Raw genomic sequence first — 22,196 nt, 5'->3', positions numbered from 1 at the left:
TTCAAAAATGTACCTATAATATAAACTTATGGTCTTTTACAGCATTATAGTCATAGTTTAATAAACTTAAACTATATTTAGGAGATACATATGAAATTAATTTTTTAGGGTGAACAAGAAAAGGTCTTAGTTGAAACATCTCAAACAGAAGTAAAAAATACTACAATATGTTGGATCAGCCATGTATGCTGGGTTATGAGTTATGAGCAGTTTAAATCGGACATGACTTTAACAAGAAAAGTCCGGAAGATTGTTCCCCTGCTGTCTTGCGTCAGTCCACAGCAGCTTTAAACAGTGCACATATGAAGTCAGCTGTATCCTGCTGTTTCATCAGGCATGTTTTAAACACTCTGCATGCCACAGTGTCAACAGGCAGACCACACAGCCCTTAGATTAATAATATAACTAATAACAAATGGCACTGTTAAAAGATGAAGGCTCAGGAGCTGGAGATGGAGATAGAGAGAATGAGAGAATGGTTAATTTAGGAAAAACAGGGCTGAAAGACTAAACTAAGAGAGTAAAAAGTAGTAGTAGTAGTAGTAGCAGTAGTAGCAGTAGTAGTAGTACTAGTAGTAGCAGTAATGAGAAATCCACGGAAATTGACACTGAATTTCTAAATGAGGATCCAAAGTGGAGGAGATGTGTGGAAGAACGTTTCAAAGGCTTGAAGTGAGTGGGATGTTAAGTTTGACAGTTGGCTGGGGATAATGCCAACCGCCCTCCATGGATACAAACATATCTCATGAAGTCCAATCAATCATAGCTAGAAGCAGTTTCCAGGAGTTTCAGTCAGGCAGCAGAAACTAAAAACTGTAAAATTTGAAGAAAACCTTTGAAGGCGAACTCTCTAGATTAAAAAAGATATTTGTGAAACATTTTGTATTTGTGGGCCCATTTTGTTGTTTGCGTTAGGTTGAAAATAAGGAATAACCCTAACATGATGTCACATCAGTATATTTCCAGCATGTTTTGCAGTTGATTGCAGACAATGTTTTCATGTGTAAACCAACCCCATCCAAGACTGCAGATTTAAGTGGGTCATGCTAACGTTGCATATGCTCTAGAGATTTGTTCAACTCGAATCTGCCAAAATGTCTATCACGAACAGCAGCAAAACCCTCTTAAAGCTTTCTAAATAAAGTTGAATTTTACATAAATCATTTTAATGGCTTGTCTCTGAGTTCAACTGAACAGAAACAGAAAGTACCCTTTAGATTAGCTGTTGTTGCTAACTGCATAGGGATTTATGTCTGGGGCAAGTTGCTAGCTGACCACATGTTTAAAAGTGTGAAGTTAGCATGACCCGTTGGCAGAATAACCATAAATATGAGAAATAGACCTTTTGATTAATGAGGACATGCATATAGAAGCAAAACAGGCCTTTCCCATGACAGTTTGACTTGTGAAACACAGGTGTAGCTAATGCCATTAATTGGAGGGGCTCTGGTGTTGTACTTGTCAGCTCACTGGCACAACAATATAGAGCTGAGCCATCATTAATGTGATGACTTACACCTGTGCTTTTCCTGCTAGCAGTCAAAATAAGCACAATGAGAAAGGTCCATGAAAAGTGTAGTTTGTTCTTTAAAATTAGATAGAGTTCAAGCCTAATTCTCAGAGCATACATGTACATATGTTACACTTTGAAGTCATAATTAGTTGTACACATTATTTTACTCGCATGCATGTAATCTTAGACTTCCAAGTCACCTAGAAAGTAAAAAGCAGCCTCTAGTAAGTGTTGTGAAATTCACGATTAGTACCAGGCCATCTGCCAATATCCCTCTAACTATAGATTGAAAATGTAAGCAGGAACCGTTAGGGAAATCAATAAAGTTGAGAATGGAATGATTCAGATGTTAGAGGGTAATATGGGGTTATTGAAGAGCTTCGTTCAACTGACTGAGTAAAAAGTATTGGTTACCACTCCAACAGCAACTCTTCCAATAGCAACATGCTTAAATAACCAAACTGCAACTGGTTGCTCCTAAAAACAGTCAAATTTGGAAACTGAAGGTATGTGTTGCTCTGTTTGTGGATTCATGGTCATATATAACTGAAAAGCAGAACCAGCTCTTCACTCTGCTGTTTGAGTTGTGTGTGATTGATTGAGAAGTCAATTAAGGAACAATTTAGAGAAAAGACAAGGCAGCGAGGGGTAAAATTAAGTTCATTCACCTAAATACCACAAATGATTCTCTTCATTGGCTTATCTTCTGATCCCAGGCAAAATTGGATTTCTCAGGCAGTTACCTCCCTTGACAGCCAATATGGGCTGTTACATCAATAAGCACATCCCCCGTTTTGTGTAAAAGACACTCTCTCTTATCTGTTATGTACGACCATTCAGTGCCCAAATCAATATCCAATTTTTTTTTCCCACTCTCATTTCCTCAAAGGCTTTCATAGTGCTTGAAAATGTTGAACTGGCCCATCTTACTATTGACAGATGACTTTCTGTAACTAGCTATGCCTACAATTCCTGAGGGGTTCCTACCTACCTCAGGGAACACACCCTTTCACTCTTCATCTGGAGAAATCAACAACCAAGCAAGAGCCATTAGGTCTGGCGAGTCAAGGCTAAACCTCTTATTTTAATCCTAATATGGGTTCATTATGGAGAACCTTGTTTTCCATCATGGTACCTGAGAGTGCACACATGAACTTACTCATTGTAGGAGAGGAAATGTATGTCTCAAAATGTTATTCATGTTTTTTTTTGTGCACTGTGTGGCTTAAAAAAAGATTTTCTATTTTATTGTGCAATATATGTAAGGTGGATTATGCAGAGTCTAAATTATTGCAGTAGTTGCATAAACTCACATAAAAGCAAAACCGGATCCAAATCTTTGACTTATGGAGGGTGTGATGGTGGTTATTATCAATCATTAAAGCCAGTACTGATAACACAGCTAATATACCACCAATATGTAAACTTCTCATTTCCTGCACAGAATAGAGCACCTACAGTTTGTGAGCATGCACGCGTGTGCACATGCAAAGCTGTAATTCCCCCTGGACAGGTTCAAGTAGAGTTCATACTACATTGGTGTTTGGAAAGAATAAATGGCCTCAGAAAATAGGAAACCAGCAGCATCTCTGTGATCATCCCTCATGATGTTATGCCATACTTAATCCACTCAGTAAACTCTGGGAGGACCATGAATAACAATAACCGTTTTGTTCAGTACTGCAACAGTCTTTTTCAATAACTTATATGACATTACATTTTAATCAGTGTTTAATGACAGAAATTAAATCAGACTCACTTAATCTTAGCGTAAACACACCACTAAATCAGATTTAAGGAGTAATTGAATTTCAGACAGCATCATCCCAAAATATGCTCATGAAGAAATCAGCAAAGCAAACAAAAAAATGTCACCCTGTCATCAGCCTTATGGCCACGCCTTCGCTTTCATCTCCCTACTGTCACTGATTGTGTTGATTGGGCAAGTGTAATTTCTCGAGCTACTGATCAAAAGTGAAAAGGTCAGGGATGTGATCATATGACCTTGTCGCATTTTAGCAACTGTGACTTAAATTGCAGACTGGCAGAGATCTATAAAAGCCCATTGTGAAGAAACTGAAATGTATTACAGTTTTGGCCCTGCTGAGAGTCACATAGTTCCTGTCTGTGGTTTGGAATGTAATTTATGCATCAAAGATATTTTCCTCAAATTTTAAAGAGCCAACCACCAAATGTTCTATATATCCTTCCAAATAAGTAACGTTCATCTCCTTGACGAAAAGTACGATTAAATGTGTTCAACAACCTCTTTTTCCATTACAAAGAAACATTAACTGTGACTATATCAATATGCAATATTGTTGACAAAAACAGATGAGACTAAAATACAATTTTAAAAATAAAATCTTTTCCAAAATCTCTCCTTATTTTCACTGACAAGAAAAAAAGAGTTCCGTCTGTGTGTCTAAACTGAGGTGTTCAGGTGCAGTGTTGAGTGTAGCTGTAGTGTCACCCATGTTTGGAAGTGCTCACACCTCAATACGCAATGTTACACATTTAAAATAGAGGAAAATAGAATCTAGGTAAGTAAAATGCGTTCCACTACACGGCCCATGAAGACAGCAGTATTGATTAAAATAGCAGTGTATGATATTACCTTTCTAATACCTTTTTAATACTGATGGCAGGTGAAGTAGCTTGCTAGACAGCATTATTAAGTCGATGCGGCACATTTTCTTTCTTTCACAGATTGCAATGGGGGTGTGTACAGTATTCTTTTTAATGTTGTTAGGCTAATGACTTTTATTTCTCTTGTTCAGAACAGTAAGCTTGTCATGTATTTTGGGGAGCTAAGAAGTTGTTTTCAGACTGTTTTATTGTCTGTACATCGATGCCCCAATTTTTGAAGTGTGTTGGTTCAAAACAAATATGCAAATGTAGAACATGTCCCATGTCTGGATGTAGTCCATCAGACCAGACACTGTCGGCAAAGCTGCATTCTTTATCATTTGGACTGTGTTTTTCATCAGATAATGATAAGAGAAAATTGAAAGTTTGACTAAAATGACAATTATTGGTTTTGGCTCAACTACATTGGCTGAAATATATAATATAATCTCATGGCTGAAAAAGACTAAAATGTCAACAGATAAGATAAAATAACCAAGCTTTTATCCAACTAAAACAAACAACAACAATAAAAAAATCAGCATGAGGTTAATTAAATATGATAAAAACTAACGAGGACATTTGACTAAGGACTAAAAATGAGACTCAATTTTAAAAGAAAAATAGACTAAATTAAAAATAAAGCCATTAGACGTTTAACGTGATTTTGAGCTAATGCTGTTTTAAACTTCAGCTGAGGTTGCAGTAGTAAATATCAGGCTGGGTGTTGTGTGACAGTTAGGTGAAAGGTGTTGCGTGACAGAGGACCTAATGGTGATCATGCTACAGAATTAATGCTCTTATGAGATGTAAACAGCATCTGCATACCAACACAACGAGTCCTAAGCTGATTACAAGTCACACTCCCTGCAACCCTGACAACAACAAGGAAAGACTTAGGGGGAAAAGCTTCTCATGCTTCAAATTTACTTCAAAGTTGACCTGAACAAGGTCAGAACTGAAGGGAATGTGGATTATAGGGGTAATGGTAGAAATATCCTTTATAAGCAACCATATTAAAGTAAGGGAATGTTGCTCAATTCTTTGATGTTGGTTTTTGAGTTGATTTCTTGTCATTCTTAATAAAAGTTATTATGGGAAATGACTGGCAAACCAAATTAAACATATTGCGTCTTTCACTAATTGGAATATGACATATCCCATTAAAATAATTTATTTCTTGACCAGGCTAAATTAGTGAGATATGGGTTAAAAAGAAGTTAAGACAATTATTTGAGCAAGTATTCCTTCAGTTCATTCTGCAGTTTAGGGGCCCCTCAACATACACAATGAAATGTGAATATGCACTCAGGCTTTAAAAAATCATCAAATGTTCACTCTCTCTTTTATCTCAGTTGATCTCCCTCAATCATATGTGTTTAACATGAGCACAGGGGAACAATTACATTTTTTTTTCTTTGTCTCAGACTCCTTTAAAATGATTCTGTCGCCTGTGGTTCACTTGACCAGATACATCATCAAATAATCCACATAATCATTAAGGTTCTACAATAGGTGTGGCATTAAAAAAAACATTTCAATCCATGTTGGACATCAGAGGTAACATCCACAATAACTTCTTTACAGCTACAAATGACCACCTCGCACCTATCACTGTCTGTGCATTAAGTCACAGCGTTATGAAATCTCCTGCCAGTTGCTGCTGCCTCCTGGCCTTTCATCCTGAACCAGCTCTTTGAATGAGCTCTACTGTATGACATGCATGAGAAATTATCAATATTTACATCTAATATAACAGCAAAATTCATACTTTCTTTCATGTCTCTATGGCGACAACCCACATTCAGGAAGTTGGTCCTTTTTGGTCCTTTGGGAATTAACTACACATTGTAACCAATATTGCCTCCACGAGAATCTCAAAGCTCTCTATTCCATTTGCTTTCCCTAAAGATGTCCTCCATATTTTCTTTATTTTTAAGGAGTTTTCCCTTATTCGAATCGAGGATCTTGTATTGCTGTACAGATTGTAAAATCCCCTGAGGCAATTCTCTGGTTTATGATACAAATAAAAATTGACTTGCTTTGTGCACTGAGGAACAACACTTTCTAGTTGTTTTGTGTGAGACAGACTTTCTTAATTACATTTTCTGACACAATGTGACAAGTTTCTCTATAAAATGCTCATGTCTTATTAGTCATGTCTCTTTGTAAATATGTAACTTGATAACATGATTGATCTGTGGTGATTTGTCAGAGTTGGCACAGGAGAGCTGTATTCTGTTATTTTAAAGCTAGATAAAATGATTTTTTATTATTTTATTCCTGGTTACTCTGAGCTAGAAACACAGGCTACATTATAACTCAAAGCTGAGTCACATAACTAATTATTAATCAAAGTTGTGCCTGCATGTGATACCATTGGTGGTATCTTACTTCAAACTCTCACCAGTTTTGAAAGAACATGAAAGTGCGTGTATGAAGAGTTCTGCTGCTTAAATCGACAAAAACCAAACCTTCCTTATGCCTGTTCATCTCATGGCGTCCCTGTGGCTTGGTACCCAATCTTGAAATCTCTCGTTCATTGTTCTTTGTTAGTTTAGATGGTGGGTTTTGAAGCTTCCATATATCCCACAAGCTCTGCATGTTACCCCTCTCACTGGGGTTACTTGTAGTAGCATTGTCCATCCATTTCCTCTGCACTCGTTCCAGTAGCTCATTTCTCATTAGGTTGCCCTGGTTCCTCGACACCTCACAGGTTATGTCATAGTTTTTTTTTTTTGTTCAGACAATATGTTTACAGGATTTTTTCTGGAAAACGGCAAATATTTCTCCCCATGGTTTATAATAAAAGGATTAAAATGCTCATGAAAGGGGTGTCAGCACCCTGTGACATCACTGTTGGGTGTGGTTACTGGTGCAAATGAGCACAGCCATCCACACCTGGGTTGTGAGGGTTACTTTGAAAATGTAATAGGTTACAGATTACTAGTTACCCTATTTAAAATGTAATAAATAGGGCTGTCAAAGTTAACACGATAATAACGCGTTAAGGCAAATTAATTTTAACGACACTAATGACATGGGTTTGACCCTTATTCTGGCCCATGGTTTGGGAGATAAGGAAGCGATGCAGAAGTAACATTTTGGATAAAAAGCACATTTTTTGTTTTATAAGCATGCAGTACAGTATTTGATTGTTCTGGATTGTTTCAATAATAATAAACATTCACTTGCATTAAGCAAGCATATGTGTCCTCTTCCATGTTGATAAGAGTAATAAAAACTTGAAAAATATCACTTAAAATACATTTAGAACAAATAATAAATACTCATGACAATCATGCGATTATTCCCGATTAAATATTTTGATCGATTGACAGCCCTTGTCTTCATGTAAATAAAGTGCTGTTGTTTCTGGCGGTGAGGCATTTTAAATTTCAAAAACCAAGCCAGTGTCACTGAGAACTCTGTAATTGTACATGAGAGCGGTTTGTGCCCCCAGGCAGCCATTGAAAACATTCCAGACATTTCTTTGGACAGTTTCTGTTTCTATACGGCGGTCAAATGATAAATCTGGGATTTCTTTGAAGTGTTTTTCCTTTTTTTCAAAGATTGGTTTATAAATCAGACCCTAACAGCCCATGCAGAAAGACTTGAACATCCTTTTTAATAACTTGTTGTTGTCACAGACAATAAATTTATAGGTCCATTTTTGGCTCTGTGGCTTAGCTCTGAAAAACTTGACAAGTATTAAAATATCCTTCTAACAAAAACAAATTCAGGTGCTTTGGATCACACACACAATGTTGTGGCTTTGAATAAGCTCTTCTAGACTGAAATGTTTATTTAGGTGTTTTTTCTCTCTCTCCACTTTCAGAAAAAGAACATCAGTGTTTTACTGAGCCTCGGTGTGCTGGCTACCTGGGGAGTGATCCTGCTTTCAGCTCGCCTTTACTGGATGGGCAATAAGCCTCCCAACTTCTCCAACTCTGACAACCCTGCAGCTGACTCGCCACATTTTCTCACTCGAACACTTACATTCCTCCACCTGCCCGCCGCCAACGCCTGGCTGCTGCTCTGCCCCGACAAGCTCAGTTTTGACTGGTCCATGGACGCCTTGCCCTTGGTCAGGTCCTTGGCTGACTGGAGGAACTTTCACACTGTTGCCTTTTATGGTGGATTTATCCTCCTGGTTATGTTTGACTTCCGTTGCCCCATCTCTAAAGCTAAGGAAACCAATGGGAAAGCCCAGGTCACTAATGGAAAATCAATCACTAATGGGAACGGTTACCATGCCGTTGACACAAACCATAACACAGACCAGGGGCTGCCAAAGACCACCCTGAATGGGTCAGCTGGACTTCACCACTGTCCTCCACGGACGTCTCTGCCCCCTACAGAAAACCTAGTGTTATTTTCATTGGGCGTACTATCATTGCCTTTTATCCCAGCCTCCAACTTATTCTTTTATGTAGGGTTTGTAATTGCCGAGAGGGTACTGTACATCCCCAGTATAGGTTTCTGTTTACTGGTTGCTACGGGTGCAAGAACCTTGTATGTCAGACTGAGGACTAGAGGCTGCAAAGTCTTGCTGTTATGTTTCTGTGTGGGGCTAGTGCTGCTGAATGGGTTAAGAACTATTCAAAGAAACAGGGACTGGAGCAATGAGGAGAATCTCTACAAGTCTGGGATAAGCGTGAACCCTGCAAAAGGTAAGAAGGGCACTGGTTATCATCTGGGATGGGTATAAAAAGCACAGTAATTTTGAGTTGACCTGAATCTCCATCAAAATTCAATAATCAAAATTATATAATTATTTCAACTTTGTCTTTGATCCGAATTTCCCAGATTTAAAGCCAGACTTTACACATTTTCGAAAAATTAAATGTATTAGCAATAAAATGCACCATTGCTCAATTCAATAGACTGAGGCTTAACAGGTCTGGTATAACCAATTGCTCAGGTGGCTATGTTAGCTAATGTCAGCTAGCTTTAGATATTGCTATGTAACTGATATTACCAAGGCATTTTCTGACTGTACTTTTACTTGTGCTGTTGTTAACTTATGTTTTAGCATTCACCATTTGCTCCTACTTGCTACCTGTGGCCACAGTGGCTGCAAGGCCGACAAACTGATGCATTTGAGAAGATTGGTTTACATTATTAAACAGGGAAAAAGAGGTTTGTAGAAAGAAATTTAGAAAAATATCGAATGATATCCAGCTCTACTTACCACATCCTTAAGTAAGGTCTCCTGAAACTAACATTGTTTATAGCCATGCTTAGGATTTTATATGACCTGGAAAGATGTGGAAAAAGTGGGAAAGTATGTTAGGATATAACACAATGCTGCTTGGGGAGCTACAACACAGTTAAGACCACAGAGAAAACCACAATATCCCATTCTGCTCCTACATACAAAACTGGCTTTGAAATAGTTGAATTTAAATACAGAAGTAAGTAAGCAGTATAACTTTGTTCACAACCAAACAAAAGATGCAGTGATTATCTGTTGTTTACTCTGGCAAGTCATGGCCATTACTGTGATAATACTGCAATCATGCTGTCCACTTTTTAAATAAATGAAATGAAATGTTTCACTCTGAAAGTGCTTCTTGTAACTGACATGTGTCTCCTGTAGCCTGGGGCAATTTGGGGAACGTACTGAAGAACCAGGGCAAGATGGCTGAGGCGGAGAGGGCATACAGAAACGCCCTGCACTACCGAGGGAATATGGCTGACATGCTGTATAACCTGTGAGTGTTAAAGATGCCTGTTCCCCCTCCTTCCGTTTGCAGCTTCTTGACATGAACAGGTTCTGATTCATGCCATCCATCACTTGAAATCGCAGTGGCAGAACAGGAAAGGTAGAAAGAGACGGGGGATACGAGAGAGAGAGAGAAGGGAGGCAGGATGAAGACAGACAGGAAGAGCTTAAAAATGGCTGAATAAAAATAGATGTGATACAGAAGTAAAGACACAAGTGAGACACCGAGCAAGGTGTGATGATGCAAGAGTGCGGCAAAGGGAAAACTTTGTGTCCCTGATGGCTCTTTGTACCTTCTGCTACTGATTTGATTAGTCGTGGCTTTGCAGTGCCTGTGGGACAACACAAAGCCACTTCCAATCCTGCAACGCAAAGTGTCAAAGGTGCCAAAACCTCAGAGTAGAACCATGTCTCTGGTGGCACCGTTTTTCTCCCTGCTTCTCTGTTCCCTCTCAAGTTACGGGCGTCAGGAAGCTGGCAATGCAACATAGAGAGAGCTGCAGTCTTTAAAACAGAGGTGCTATTTGAACATGATGGATGGTTATTGGGGTTATGCATTGGTATCCTGGGTAAGGGGATACTGAAGCTACTGCAGTTTTTGTGTTTTCCTTTCTTAGCTTTCACTTAGAGTCCCCTCATCACTTTGACATGTTGTAATTTTGGTCAAAGCCTACTGTCACAGATTTTTTTTATTTTATCTTTTTTTTTAAAGAAGATAAATCTTGTGTTATGTACTTTATTTTATTTTTTTGTCTCAGGGGTTTGCTGCTCCAGGAGAACGAGAGGTTTTCTGAGGCACTTCATTATTACCAATTGGCCATTGGGAGTCGGCCAACACTGGCATGTAAGTACACCTAACAAAGAAATGATGATTGGAGTGATCAGTGGATAAATTGTCCGGGATTAGATGTTCTAACATTTTACTCGATTTGACTGACTCTTTGTTTGGACTGTTATTGGATCACTACCTAGCTGCAGTTTTAACACTGAAATAGATGTGGTCATCTTGGGAAGGCTGTATCAGGCTGTTTTAGTTTGACAGTGAGATGATGAGATCCAATCTCACACTTGAGTGCTCGTGTGTGAGATGAAGGGTCCGTCTTTCACAGTATCAAACTATGGCCAAGGACAGTTTTTACAAGAAAGGACAAAAGATAGAACCATTTCCAGATCCCTTTTTCCCTTGATAAGGTATCTTCAGGTCTTCTTTCTCATCTTAATCCCATTTTAGCCTAATTTTGTTTTATTTCTTACCTTCTTTTATTATGGCAGTTCCATCTTTTTATCCTGTCTCCTTTTGGTTGCATTATTGTATGTTGATCTTCCCCAACTATATCTGTGCATATCCTACTCATTCTGTCTACTCTATCATTAGTCTGTGAAGGATTAAAAGACAGCAGGTTCTAATTCTGTGTTTTGAATGTTGTTTACACGTAGATTTGCAGATTGTATCTTTTTAATATAATTATATCTATAATGCTTTAAAATCTCTGTCTTTCTCTTCCACCCTCCTCACAGCGGCCTACTTGAACACAGGAATCATCCTGATGAACCAGGGCAGCCTGGAAGAGGCCAAACGCACCTTCCTGACTTGTGCTGACATTCCAGATGAGAACTTGAAGGACCCCCACGCCCACAAGAGCTCAGTCACCAGCTGCCTGTATAACCTGGGAAAACTGCTTCATGAACAGGGCCAGCAGGAGGTTTGTGTGTCTAGTTTGTGCTGAAAGAACCCAGGAGAAATTAAGGAGTTCAATGCATGAAGTTTGTACAGCTTCATTTTTTCTTAATGTTCGACTAACAGCTCAACCATGTAGAATTGGCCAAGCAATTGTGTTGAGAGTTGTGTCGAGCCAGTTTCGCAAATAGAAAGAGTCCCTCATCAATTACACGGCCTGTTTTATGCTGATGCAGAACAAGAACTGGACTTGCTAAGCTCATGTTTTTTTCCTCTACCACAGGAGGCCTTGTCTGTTTATAAGGAAGCAGTGCAGAAAATGCCCAGACAGTTTGCACCGCACAGCCTTTTTAACATGATGGGTAAGTTAATGTTGGAGCCTGTTTCACCATGATTCTTTGTTGTGATACATCAACTGAAATCGCAGGGTTAAAAAATCACTACTTTGGTGATACCTGCTTTATAAAGTAACATAATCACTCAATGAACAGAAATGCTAGAACAACCTCATGATTGTTTTATGACGCGAGTGAAAACAATGTAGACCAGCGCTGACTTTGGCTTGAGCTTCGGTGATGAAACGTAATGTTTGTTTCCACTGTAGATGTTGGTCTTCCATTTTATCTGAGCTTTCAAATGAATTCAGCAAATTGACATGAACTCACTGCCAAACAAAACTTTCAGAAGACTCGAACCACCTGTTTAATTTCAACATTGTAGCTCTCGAATGCGTGCACAGACTTTGTGTCCTCTTGAAGAGGATTGAAGCTAATCCGTGTAATAAATCACATCCCTTTCTTTGTTATTGTAAACTTAATTACATTATTGAAAGCTCATCCCGATGTCATGTTTTGGAGTGTGGGGAGGTGTCCACATGAATTCCTTGGACAGTCTGAATGAAAATGGGAAGTGTGTTTAGTCAGGTGGAGGGAGGGACTGAAGGAGGTCAGTGTTTGCATTAGTAGGATGTCCAGGGGATACTTTGTTCATACTGATGTCATCAGCTTGTCATTTTACCCCGGGAGCCAACAACATGTCCTCAGATCAAACAAATCTCACAGAGTTTTGAACACAAGTTTTCTTTTTTCAGAGGTGATGTGTTATAGATTGCACTGCAATGGGGGGAAATAAGTTTTTATTCAGCGTGTGAGGAATGCTACCCCTATGGATAAGGGGCAGCAGAGTTCAGATCAGTTTATCTATCCTGCACCTGTTTGGAATAAGCAACCAAAGCTACCAGACTCCAAAGATATGAAAAAAGCTAAAAAGATTCTCTAAAAGAGAATTGCTGCTTTTTCTACTGTACTCATTTTTACTCTCTCTTTTTTTTTAAATAATCCAAAAACAAAAATGCTAGTCTAATTGAACTCTGACCTTTCCCCTTTTCCAGGAGAGGCCTACATGCGGCTGAATCGCCTAGAGGAAGCAGGTCACTGGTACAGAGAGTCCCTCAGGGCCAAACCCGACCATATACCTGCGCATCTCACATATGGAAAACTCCTGTCTATCATCGTAAGTCACATTACATACACTATGAGACAAGACAAAACATTACCTTAGTAATGATTGCAGTGGTTAACTACTATGCAAAGTGTAATTAAATGGGACCTGAAGTGGCAGAGTGGAGTGATGAATAATGCATATTGAGTGACTTTATGGAAGATAGAGCAACCAATCCTATCGATTCCTCTGCAGAGTCTGAAGAGGTGTGATAATTGTTATGAGGTACGAGTCTCAAAGGCGCACACTGAACAAACTCTTCTCCCTGATCACAAGTCATTTAGAGGAATAGTTGTGCATTTAGATAGATAGATAGATAGATAGATAGATAGATAGATAGATAGATACTTTGTTGATCCGTAACAGGAAGTTATAGTGTTTGATTTCTAGCAAAAGTGGATGAAATAGAAAGAGGATCACGTTGTATAAAAGACTGCAATGTTATGATACCTATTTTGAATTTTGGATTAACTTTCATCCTGGGCTAATGCCCAATAGCTTTGAAAACTAGCTAAATAATAGCTGCATAAATTTGTGTGCAATGTTTGAAGGTCATTGACGTGGGGAGTGGGGATGAAAGCTACCCCTCTGTGGTTGGATGGGTTCCAGATTATGTTTGTGTTTTTCTGCCCCTTGCTGTGTGAGACTGTGTGCATATATTTATAATTGTGTGTGTGTGTGTGTGTGTTCGTGTGTGAGTGTTAGAGGACAGCAAGGGTACACAACTTTGCCCAACTGCCTCCAAATGTTGCCTTGCCCTTCTACAGTTTTTTTTTTCCTGCTGAATAAAAATCATACTTCCTGTCCTCTCACCACCTTTCCTGTTCCATAAAAATAAAAAACACTCTTATGTGATAACAGATGTGTTCACAGCTGAGACGAGTTTGGATGTGGGAGTTGAACTTTCTGCCCTCTATAACCCCTCTAGAGCTGTTTGACCTCTCTCCTTCCACAGCCGCGAGTACTGAGTAACAGCACAGCCTGACGCACACTTGAAGCAGTAGTTCTCAGGGGCTTTAAACTTCAGTTTTGATCATTTTCCCTCTTCGATGAAAGATTTGAAGATATACATAGCACACTCTAACACACACACACACACACATCTAAAGAGCAGGTTTAGATTAGAGTCACCCAGTGTGGCTGGACATCTGCTGTGCTCCCTCAGGCTCAGGGCTACAGATCCATGTAGGGCCCTGACTCACAGAGAGGCCCCCTCCTCTTACTGGGCTTAAGGAACAGGAGATTGGATGGACCCTGGACAATGGGCCAGTGGACAGGCTTATAATGCAATTACTGTGCTTCCTTATTGAATCACTCCATCAGCTACAGTTTTTGCCGTCCTGCCGAAGTCGATCGACATACAGACACGGGGAGGAAAGGTCAAACTGGAGTCTTGCACCGTGGTTCACCCCAACATGTGCCGTATCACTGTTTTCCACTGAAACTGAAGAGTACGACACAAAGTTCTCATCGCCTTTCAAAGTGACCCTCTCCACCTTCTCTCAAAAGGGAATCTATACTATAAAAATAAAACGGAAACTTGGTCGTTTTGTGTCCATCCACAGATGCTCATAGTTGAAAGAAAACACACTTTCCCTCCCTCAGCAAATAACGTGTGCAACTTCTAAAGCCAGTAATTAGCTTTATCCTTACCAAGGTCACAGAGATGTCTAGTGTAACATTAGAGCGCCGCTGTCAGTCAGAGATCTCTTTCTGGAGTCAGAAGGGTGCGGTGTGCATTAGGGAAAGATGTGGTCAGTCAACGCTCATCTGATTTATGAGTTTAAACTCAGCTGTGCATCTAGACACATTCATTCCTTATGTTAGCCACCGCCTCTCACTGTGGAAGACCTCTCTCTAATGCAAAAACAGAAGACTATATATAGTATAAAGGTACAAGAAATGGGAACTTATATACTCTCACGTCTCACCACTGAATAAATCTGCCTAAAAAGAACATTTCACATAATTGTCTCATGATAGTTGTTTATTGTCCAACTGAAACCTTTCATAAATCCAATAAATGATTACTTGCTCAAACCGAACTGGACTGAACCACTCGACTTCAAGTGCTGATAGATGGGCTGGGGAGAAGGTTTAATTGAATGTAAAGAGAAAGAGCCAAAGAAAATGTGAAATAGGCCATGTAGGCCCGATATTTGCTCTTTCATTTTGAGCAATTGCGGGCATGAGAAAAAGCCATTGAAGCAAACCTAATATGCCCAGTCCTCTCATTTCATATTGCATGGCAAGTCCATGGGTAATATGGAAGCAATCAGCGCTGATGCATGAAACACAAGAGGTGGAGAAATTGAGCCTCATGTGCACAAAAGCAATATCCTTCTCAGTTTGGTTGCAGGAACACATACACACACACACACACACACACACACACACACACACACATACACATACACAGATTTTTCTTTAAAGGTTAGGCATGAGAGGTGGCATATTGTGTTTTTTATGAGCATCAGTTTCCTGCAGGAGCCTTTACAGCAGGCTTACCGTGCTTCTACTGATGCATGACGATGCACTAAAATAATTCAGGGCAGACACTGTAAAATACAAGTGGTTTGAGCATTTCTGACACAAAAACTTTATCTTCCACAAATTTTCAGATTCATTATACTTTGATCTATTGATTCAGATTTTATGATATGGTTAGTGCTGATACTCAGCTTCTACTTCATTCGATAATTCCTTCATGTCTCATTTAATTTCCTTGATTTTATTCGAGACATTACACTGGGGACAATTCCTTGGCATATTATTACATCATGGAATCATTTTATTCTGTACATAATATCATGTAATTCTAGTTTCTAGACAGTAAATATACTCATAAATCATGCCGTGCTTAGTTTAGAGGGTTTCTTTTTAAACTATAAAACGAATCAGTCAGTGTGAAACATTGTTCCTGTGGGATTTTATGTTTTAAGTGTGTTGTGAAGAACAGTACCAAAACTAAGAGATACTTGAGCACTCAAGGCACAAAATAAAATGAGTCCAAGGCTGGAGTGGATTTTGTAGGAGGGCGTCTCAGCCTCTCTGAGCATATAAACAAATACTTTAAACGTTCATTTAGTGTTGGCCTCGTTCTTCTGGTTGCATCAAGTGCTTGGACCCCGCTATACCTGCCTGCAGGTTTAGTATATTCATAGTGGGGGGTCAACAAAAGCTTTTAGCATGTGACAACCCAAAAAAAACCCCAAAAAACTCAAAATTGTACAGAAACACAATCTTCCTACAAAACCAAAATTAAATGTCGTTAATTAATATATATATTTTCTCCCTTTTCCTTCAGGGGCAGAAGACAGAAGCAGAAAAATACTACCTGAGAGCTATTCAACTGGACCCGACAAAAGGAAACTGCTACATGCACTACGGTAAGAATGATCATAGAAATATCATAGCAAAACCTATTTCAAAATGAAACATGTAAATAATAAACATGTCTATGCCTCTATTCTAAAAAAAAAAACTTGCTTTGTGGTTTACAGAGGTATGAAAATATCATTTAAAGACCTTTTCTTCCAACTCAAACATTCAGGGGCTGCTCATAATCCAGTCCTCTGCTGCACAGTGCTTGTAGGCTTTGCTGTAATGATCGGGCTTTGCTGCAGTAAGCTGCACTGAGGATAATAATTACACAGAGGTCTTTACTCTTTTATCCAAGACTCAAACTTTGTAGTGTCACCCTCAGAACCAGAATTATTAAATATACTCCTCTTACAACTCAACTCAAAGAAAAAAAAATCTTGTGTTTAAGCAATCCCTGTACAGTAGTTATTTATTTGTGGAAATATACTTTATTATTGACTCTTGGTATCAGAGCTAGGAGTGTTGGAGCTGCATGTTTGAGGGCTTGCAGATGGTACAAGCACACATACAGACAGGCATGTGTGCTACATTTATCTGAGTGAGGAGACAGGATCAGAGTACACTGTTTACTATTCGTAACAGAGAGAAACACATGATACCATGCTATGTACGTGCTGCTGTTAATACAGTATTTCGTATCAGTTTGCAGGAGGGGGTTCCTTGCTATCTCCAGGATATTCATAGGAAATGAAATCTGTACCGTCTCACTGAAAGCGCCATTGTCCCTTTCTACCTTATCTCTCTTTATTCCTCCTGGTGCTTTCTCTGCATTGCATATCTTATGAGTTTGAGTTTGGTTTGGTCCCTGGCGAGGGGGTGCGTTGCTGTCTTTGGACCGGGCCGTTTCCCCTTCTGAGGTTCTTATACTTGTTTCTCCCCCTCTGCCTATCTAGCTGTTTTCTTTTTTTCAGTGTTATCTTGTAGGATTTTGCTATAGGTGATGTTTGTTTGGGCTCTCATTTCCGTTCCTTTATCAGAAATCTGGCTGCTTTAGCTATCCAGGGTTCACTGGATGAGCTCCAGGTGTGTGTGATGGATATCTGTCCACATTATAACACAACGGATGCACACACAAAGACAAATGTGAGAGAGTGCAAGGGAGTAAGGACACAGAGGGTGAAAGCTCACAGGAGAAGTCAGATAGGGAAGACAAGGCCCCCTTTCCTGCTATTGTTCACAGTAGCATATTTTAATGCCAACTGTCCTTCCTACGACCCGGTTCTAACTAGTCTTAGTGGGTGTATTGACAGCTTGTTTTGGGATGCCGAACAGTTTGAATATTGCACAAAAAATTTCAAGAGACACACACCTCAATAGAGCCTTGTCACATTATCCTCTTCCTAACATCTGTGGTTGGGCTGGGCTGTTAATTCATAGCCACTGAGGCAGGCACATTGTGGGTGCTGCACCAGGTGGCCAGACTCCCGCAGGAAAACGCATAAAAAATCTCCGACTCGTTTGTGTTCTCAGACGTCACCGAACAAAACAACAACCCCCCCCCCCCACTCTCTCTGACTGTCCCTCTTTTCTCTTGCTGCATTTCCTGTGGCACTGATCTCTTTTACCAGCTCCATTCATCTTCATTTGTTTCTGCAACAATCTCCATCTTGGCTTCGCTACCAGCTTTCTGTCTTTTTCCTCCCCACTCAATCCCGTTTCTGTCGGTTTGCCACAACATGACATTAAAGTCTAAACTTGTGAATAATTGTCTCAGCAAAAAAAAAAAAAAAAGCTCTTATATGCAGGGAAAAAGTACTTTATAGAACAATTACCATCCTCTGTCCTCATCTCTTTCCAGGTCAGTTTCTGTTGGAGCAGTCTCGTCTTGGCGAGGCAGCGGAGATGGCGGAGAGGGCTGCAGAATTGGACAACTCAGAGTTTGATGTGGTCTTCAGTGCTGCTCACATGCTCAGGTTAGCTAAACCTTTGACACTAGCAATCACTCTGGAACAGCAGAAAGCAGAGTTTCCCTACTTAGGACGAGTATGCAGTAAAGAAAATTCAAGGAACGCGTATTTCAAGAAACGTTTTCGAACTCCTGTATTTACACACTTTAATGTGTGCCACTACTATTTAATATCCATCTTTTTGAAATACAAATGATACAGCTGTTATAAGAATAGTAAATGTCCTAGTTGCCATAAAAGCTATTATGAATTACATATATAAACACTGGTATAGCTTCAGTCTATCATAGTGATGTTTCAGTCCAGGGCTTGTAAAGAAACCACTGGAGAATTTTCCTCCAAAGTTTGGCAAGCACGTGCGCAGACAGCTTATAAGTCTTAAAACGTGTCAAAAAGGACTGCAAATGTCTTCTACTCCCAGCAACTGAAGGAAATATTGGAGCAATGTGCCTTAATTCCTTTTTGCTCTACATAAGTGGAAAAACCATTACTGCTCTCTAGCATTCGTCTAAAGGCAACACCACAGAGGATTTGTAAAAGTTGAAAGTCTAAGGGTTTGGCGGAGATTTGCATTTGGAAATGTAAGAGTAAATCTAATAGACAGCTGCTGTATTCTCATCTGACCGGTTATTTTCAGATGGGACTCACTGTGACATAAATCCAAAGTGATTAGTGTAGTAACTGTTTTAATGAATGTGGCATACACCTGTCATTAGCACTGATAATAAAGATAAGCTAGAAACTTTGGCCTCCCTTCCCTACAACGGCCATAATCAGGATTATAATAATGACCTGACAAACCAGTTTTATGGAAGGTTTTCCTTTTTAAACACTCTGCTCTGCCCGCATTTCATTTCAGTCATGCAAATAAAGCATTGGGTGATTACCAACACAGCAGTTAATTTTTACATGTTTTGGATTAAGTTATTTTTCTTCTAGGAAAGAGAAATGATGACTTGCACCTTCCCCCTACCCAATTTTTCTTCCTTTAAAATGTCATTCCCTCAATCTTTATCAGCCCTTTTTACAGACTCACTAGCACCTGACCAAACAAAACAAAGACCACGGAAGGACACTATAAGATGATGGATTTGATAGTCAGTTATGAGCTTCATTGAGCCCTGATAAAATGTTGCATACCTTTTTACTTGAGTAAGTCTTATAAATATTAATTACCATGTCAGGAATGAATGGTTTCCTTGACTTTATTAACTTTGGCACGACAAAAACTCTTTGGATAAAAATGTACATACAGTATGGAGCAGATTAACTGACATTTTATGGAGCCAGCTGTAGCATGTAAGAGGTGACTGGTGCTGAAATGCTTCTGGATTTAACACCACCCTGAAAACATTTGCTTCTCTTCATTTGTGCCTCATTGTGAGGTAATCATACTGTACAGTACGTCTCAACAGGACAAATCAATGCCCCAATACAAACTGTAATGCTGTATTATCCTAGTTATTATCCCAGTTATGCCAGTATTACATGGCTAGTCGAGACAGGACGTTATCTTAACACAAAACATTGTGTATTTGTCAAGTATTTTACATGCTTGAATTTTAAAAACTCCAACACTGCTGCAGCTGAAGATCTGTACCGTACATTGGCTACTACTGTATTACAAATCTGTTATATGCAAACACTATAAATTATTAAGCTAAGACTTCTTTCCAGCTTTTAACCAGCAAAAGAGTCTGACATTTTTGAATAATTTAACACCATAAGTCCATATTTCTAGCTTGGCAAGAAAAGTCTTTGTCTGCAACAACTAGAGTAACATCATTTTTTTTACAAACTAATGATATTTCATTAGAAATTAATGACAAAATGCCCAAAACGATATGATATCTGAAAGCAGAGTAAAAAAGGTTATATTTGAACCAATTGTTTATTAATCAGCAGCCAATCAACACAAAATCCAAACTGATTTTTAAGGACTTCCCTCTAATCTTTTGCTAATCTTTTCTGGTAAATAACTGGATAATTGTACCTCTTGAGGACTCAAACTATTGAAATAAATTCTTCATATAAAATAAGCAATGGGCAGTGTTGATTAATGTCTAATATACCTGCTAAATAAACTTTTCAATAAATACATGTGTGATATCAAAAAACATGCATAGAACCTGACAAATCAAGTTAACAATTTTTCAACAAGCATTTTTCTTGCATTGAATAATAGAGTTAATGAGTGCAGCACAATAATTACAGTAATTTATATGGTTAGCAGTACAGTTATGAATGCAGTAATGATCAGTCATTTGTATTACTATAAATTGTGTTACTCTGCATATTTTTTACTCTCCATCCTTTCTCTTTGTTCTTCATCCTCTACAGACAGGCCAGTCTAAATGAGGCAGCTGAGAGGCAGTATGAACGTGCAGCCAGCCTCAGACCAGATGTAAGTACACTGGATCAGTGTTTTTTGTTCTTTTTACAACATGCATTACCCATCAATCTGACATTATGTTAAAAGCACTGTTGGGAATAGCAAAAAGTGATACATCTGAACAAAACTGGAAACTGTCCTGTTAATGGCTGCAGATGGTGCCTTGATATGTTCATACAAATCTCCAAAGAGAAACAAGTCCAGTGGTTGCTGTTGTGAACACACGTTCAGCCTCAGGGTAAATACTTGATCATCACAGTAAAGGTAGTCTCTCAATATCAGCACATGCGGTTGAGGAAGTTGGGGGCTGTTATATCCTGTTTCTGCCATGTATGAATCAGTCACTTCAAAAGAAAGGGGGGTGTGGACCAGTCTGGGAGAGGCAGTTTATTCATAGGAACCCGTGTGTTTTTAGATGAGACCTAGAAGGAGCTTACTGCAGTCATTTGTCTTGCTAGTCTGTTTGCTGAGGGCCTGCTCTGTGACTTATGTTGCAGCCTCAGACAGTAGAGGGGGTTTGACTTTCATCTTCATGGCTGATACTGGAGTAACATGTGCTGTACTGCCACACCCACAGGTTCCTGCATAGCATCTTGCCCTTTTTAGATCAGATCTTGCCTGTCAGTTTATATCCTGTTTAAATCCTAAAAGCCAAGCAAGACTGCTGGTTGTCTATGTTAATTTGGAGAGCTGTGCTGTAAAAAATATTCTACATCAGTCATAAAATGAAAAACTTCATGTGGACATTCAGACACGCAGAGGGCTTCACTTGTCATTTGTCACCAGTAAAGCACCTCTTGTCTTTGACATTTGTTCCTGCACACGTCTGCGTAGTGAATGACAGCCTCTCAAATATCAACTTAATCCAGTAAGCTTTCAGGTCATGAAAGATTCAGCACCGGTGCTACATGCTATGAAAGGCAATGATCATGTGCCTTCAGAGAAAGAGAGATCTGTTTTACACGCTGACTGAAATGCTTTATTTACACTGCTCGGTTAATCTTAAAATATAATGCTGAAATCTGAACAGGAGACTAACTGTGGAAACTGTCAAACCATGAGTAATGAGGCTATAGCGTGTGCTCTCTGGTCCCTGAAAATCAAATATGATGATATGATGAGCTCACATTGAGAAAATGAAATTATTCCAGTTTAAGCCTGCATGATAATGGCTGACTGTAGTGTAGTTCATAAGGGCTATCTTAAAAATACCGTATATCCAACTAACTGAAGGTCAAGCGCTTCTGTTTCACACTGCGAGTGTATTACAGTGAAACAGACCCAAGAGAGGCATAAAAAAAGGGCTTTACTTCAAAACATACAGAACACATGTAAACAAAGCTCATAGCCCAGACTGTATATTGCATATCATCTAGTTGTCTACAATAACACAGGACTCCCACTTGTCTAGCTTAGTGTGTCTTATCTGTTTACATGGTACAAAAAGGAGAACAAGTTTGGAGCAT

At 39.2% G+C, this 22,196-nt stretch overlaps 1 protein-coding gene across 1 annotated transcript in view; it reads left to right on the top strand.

The window, feature by feature from the left end:
• Positions 1-22,196, top strand: part of tmtc2a (transmembrane O-mannosyltransferase targeting cadherins 2a) — a 57,959-nt gene that overhangs the window by 34,406 nt on the left and 1,357 nt on the right. Inside the window, exons 3-11 of the mRNA XM_053314067.1 lie at positions 7,980-8,814; positions 9,744-9,858; positions 10,628-10,713; positions 11,388-11,572; positions 11,831-11,909; positions 12,938-13,059; positions 16,355-16,436; positions 18,230-18,344; positions 20,679-20,742. Coding sequence (XP_053170042.1) covers positions 7,980-8,814; positions 9,744-9,858; positions 10,628-10,713; positions 11,388-11,572; positions 11,831-11,909; positions 12,938-13,059; positions 16,355-16,436; positions 18,230-18,344; positions 20,679-20,742 — 1,683 coding nt within the window. The remainder of the gene's footprint in view (positions 1-7,979; positions 8,815-9,743; positions 9,859-10,627; positions 10,714-11,387; positions 11,573-11,830; positions 11,910-12,937; positions 13,060-16,354; positions 16,437-18,229; positions 18,345-20,678; positions 20,743-22,196) is intronic.

This window comes from Scomber japonicus, chromosome 23 (assembly GCF_027409825.1).
Source record: "Scomber japonicus isolate fScoJap1 chromosome 23, fScoJap1.pri, whole genome shotgun sequence".
Classification (NCBI taxonomy): Eukaryota; Metazoa; Chordata; class Actinopteri; order Scombriformes; family Scombridae; genus Scomber; species Scomber japonicus.
This window is presented reverse-complemented; position numbering and strand designations above follow the sequence as displayed.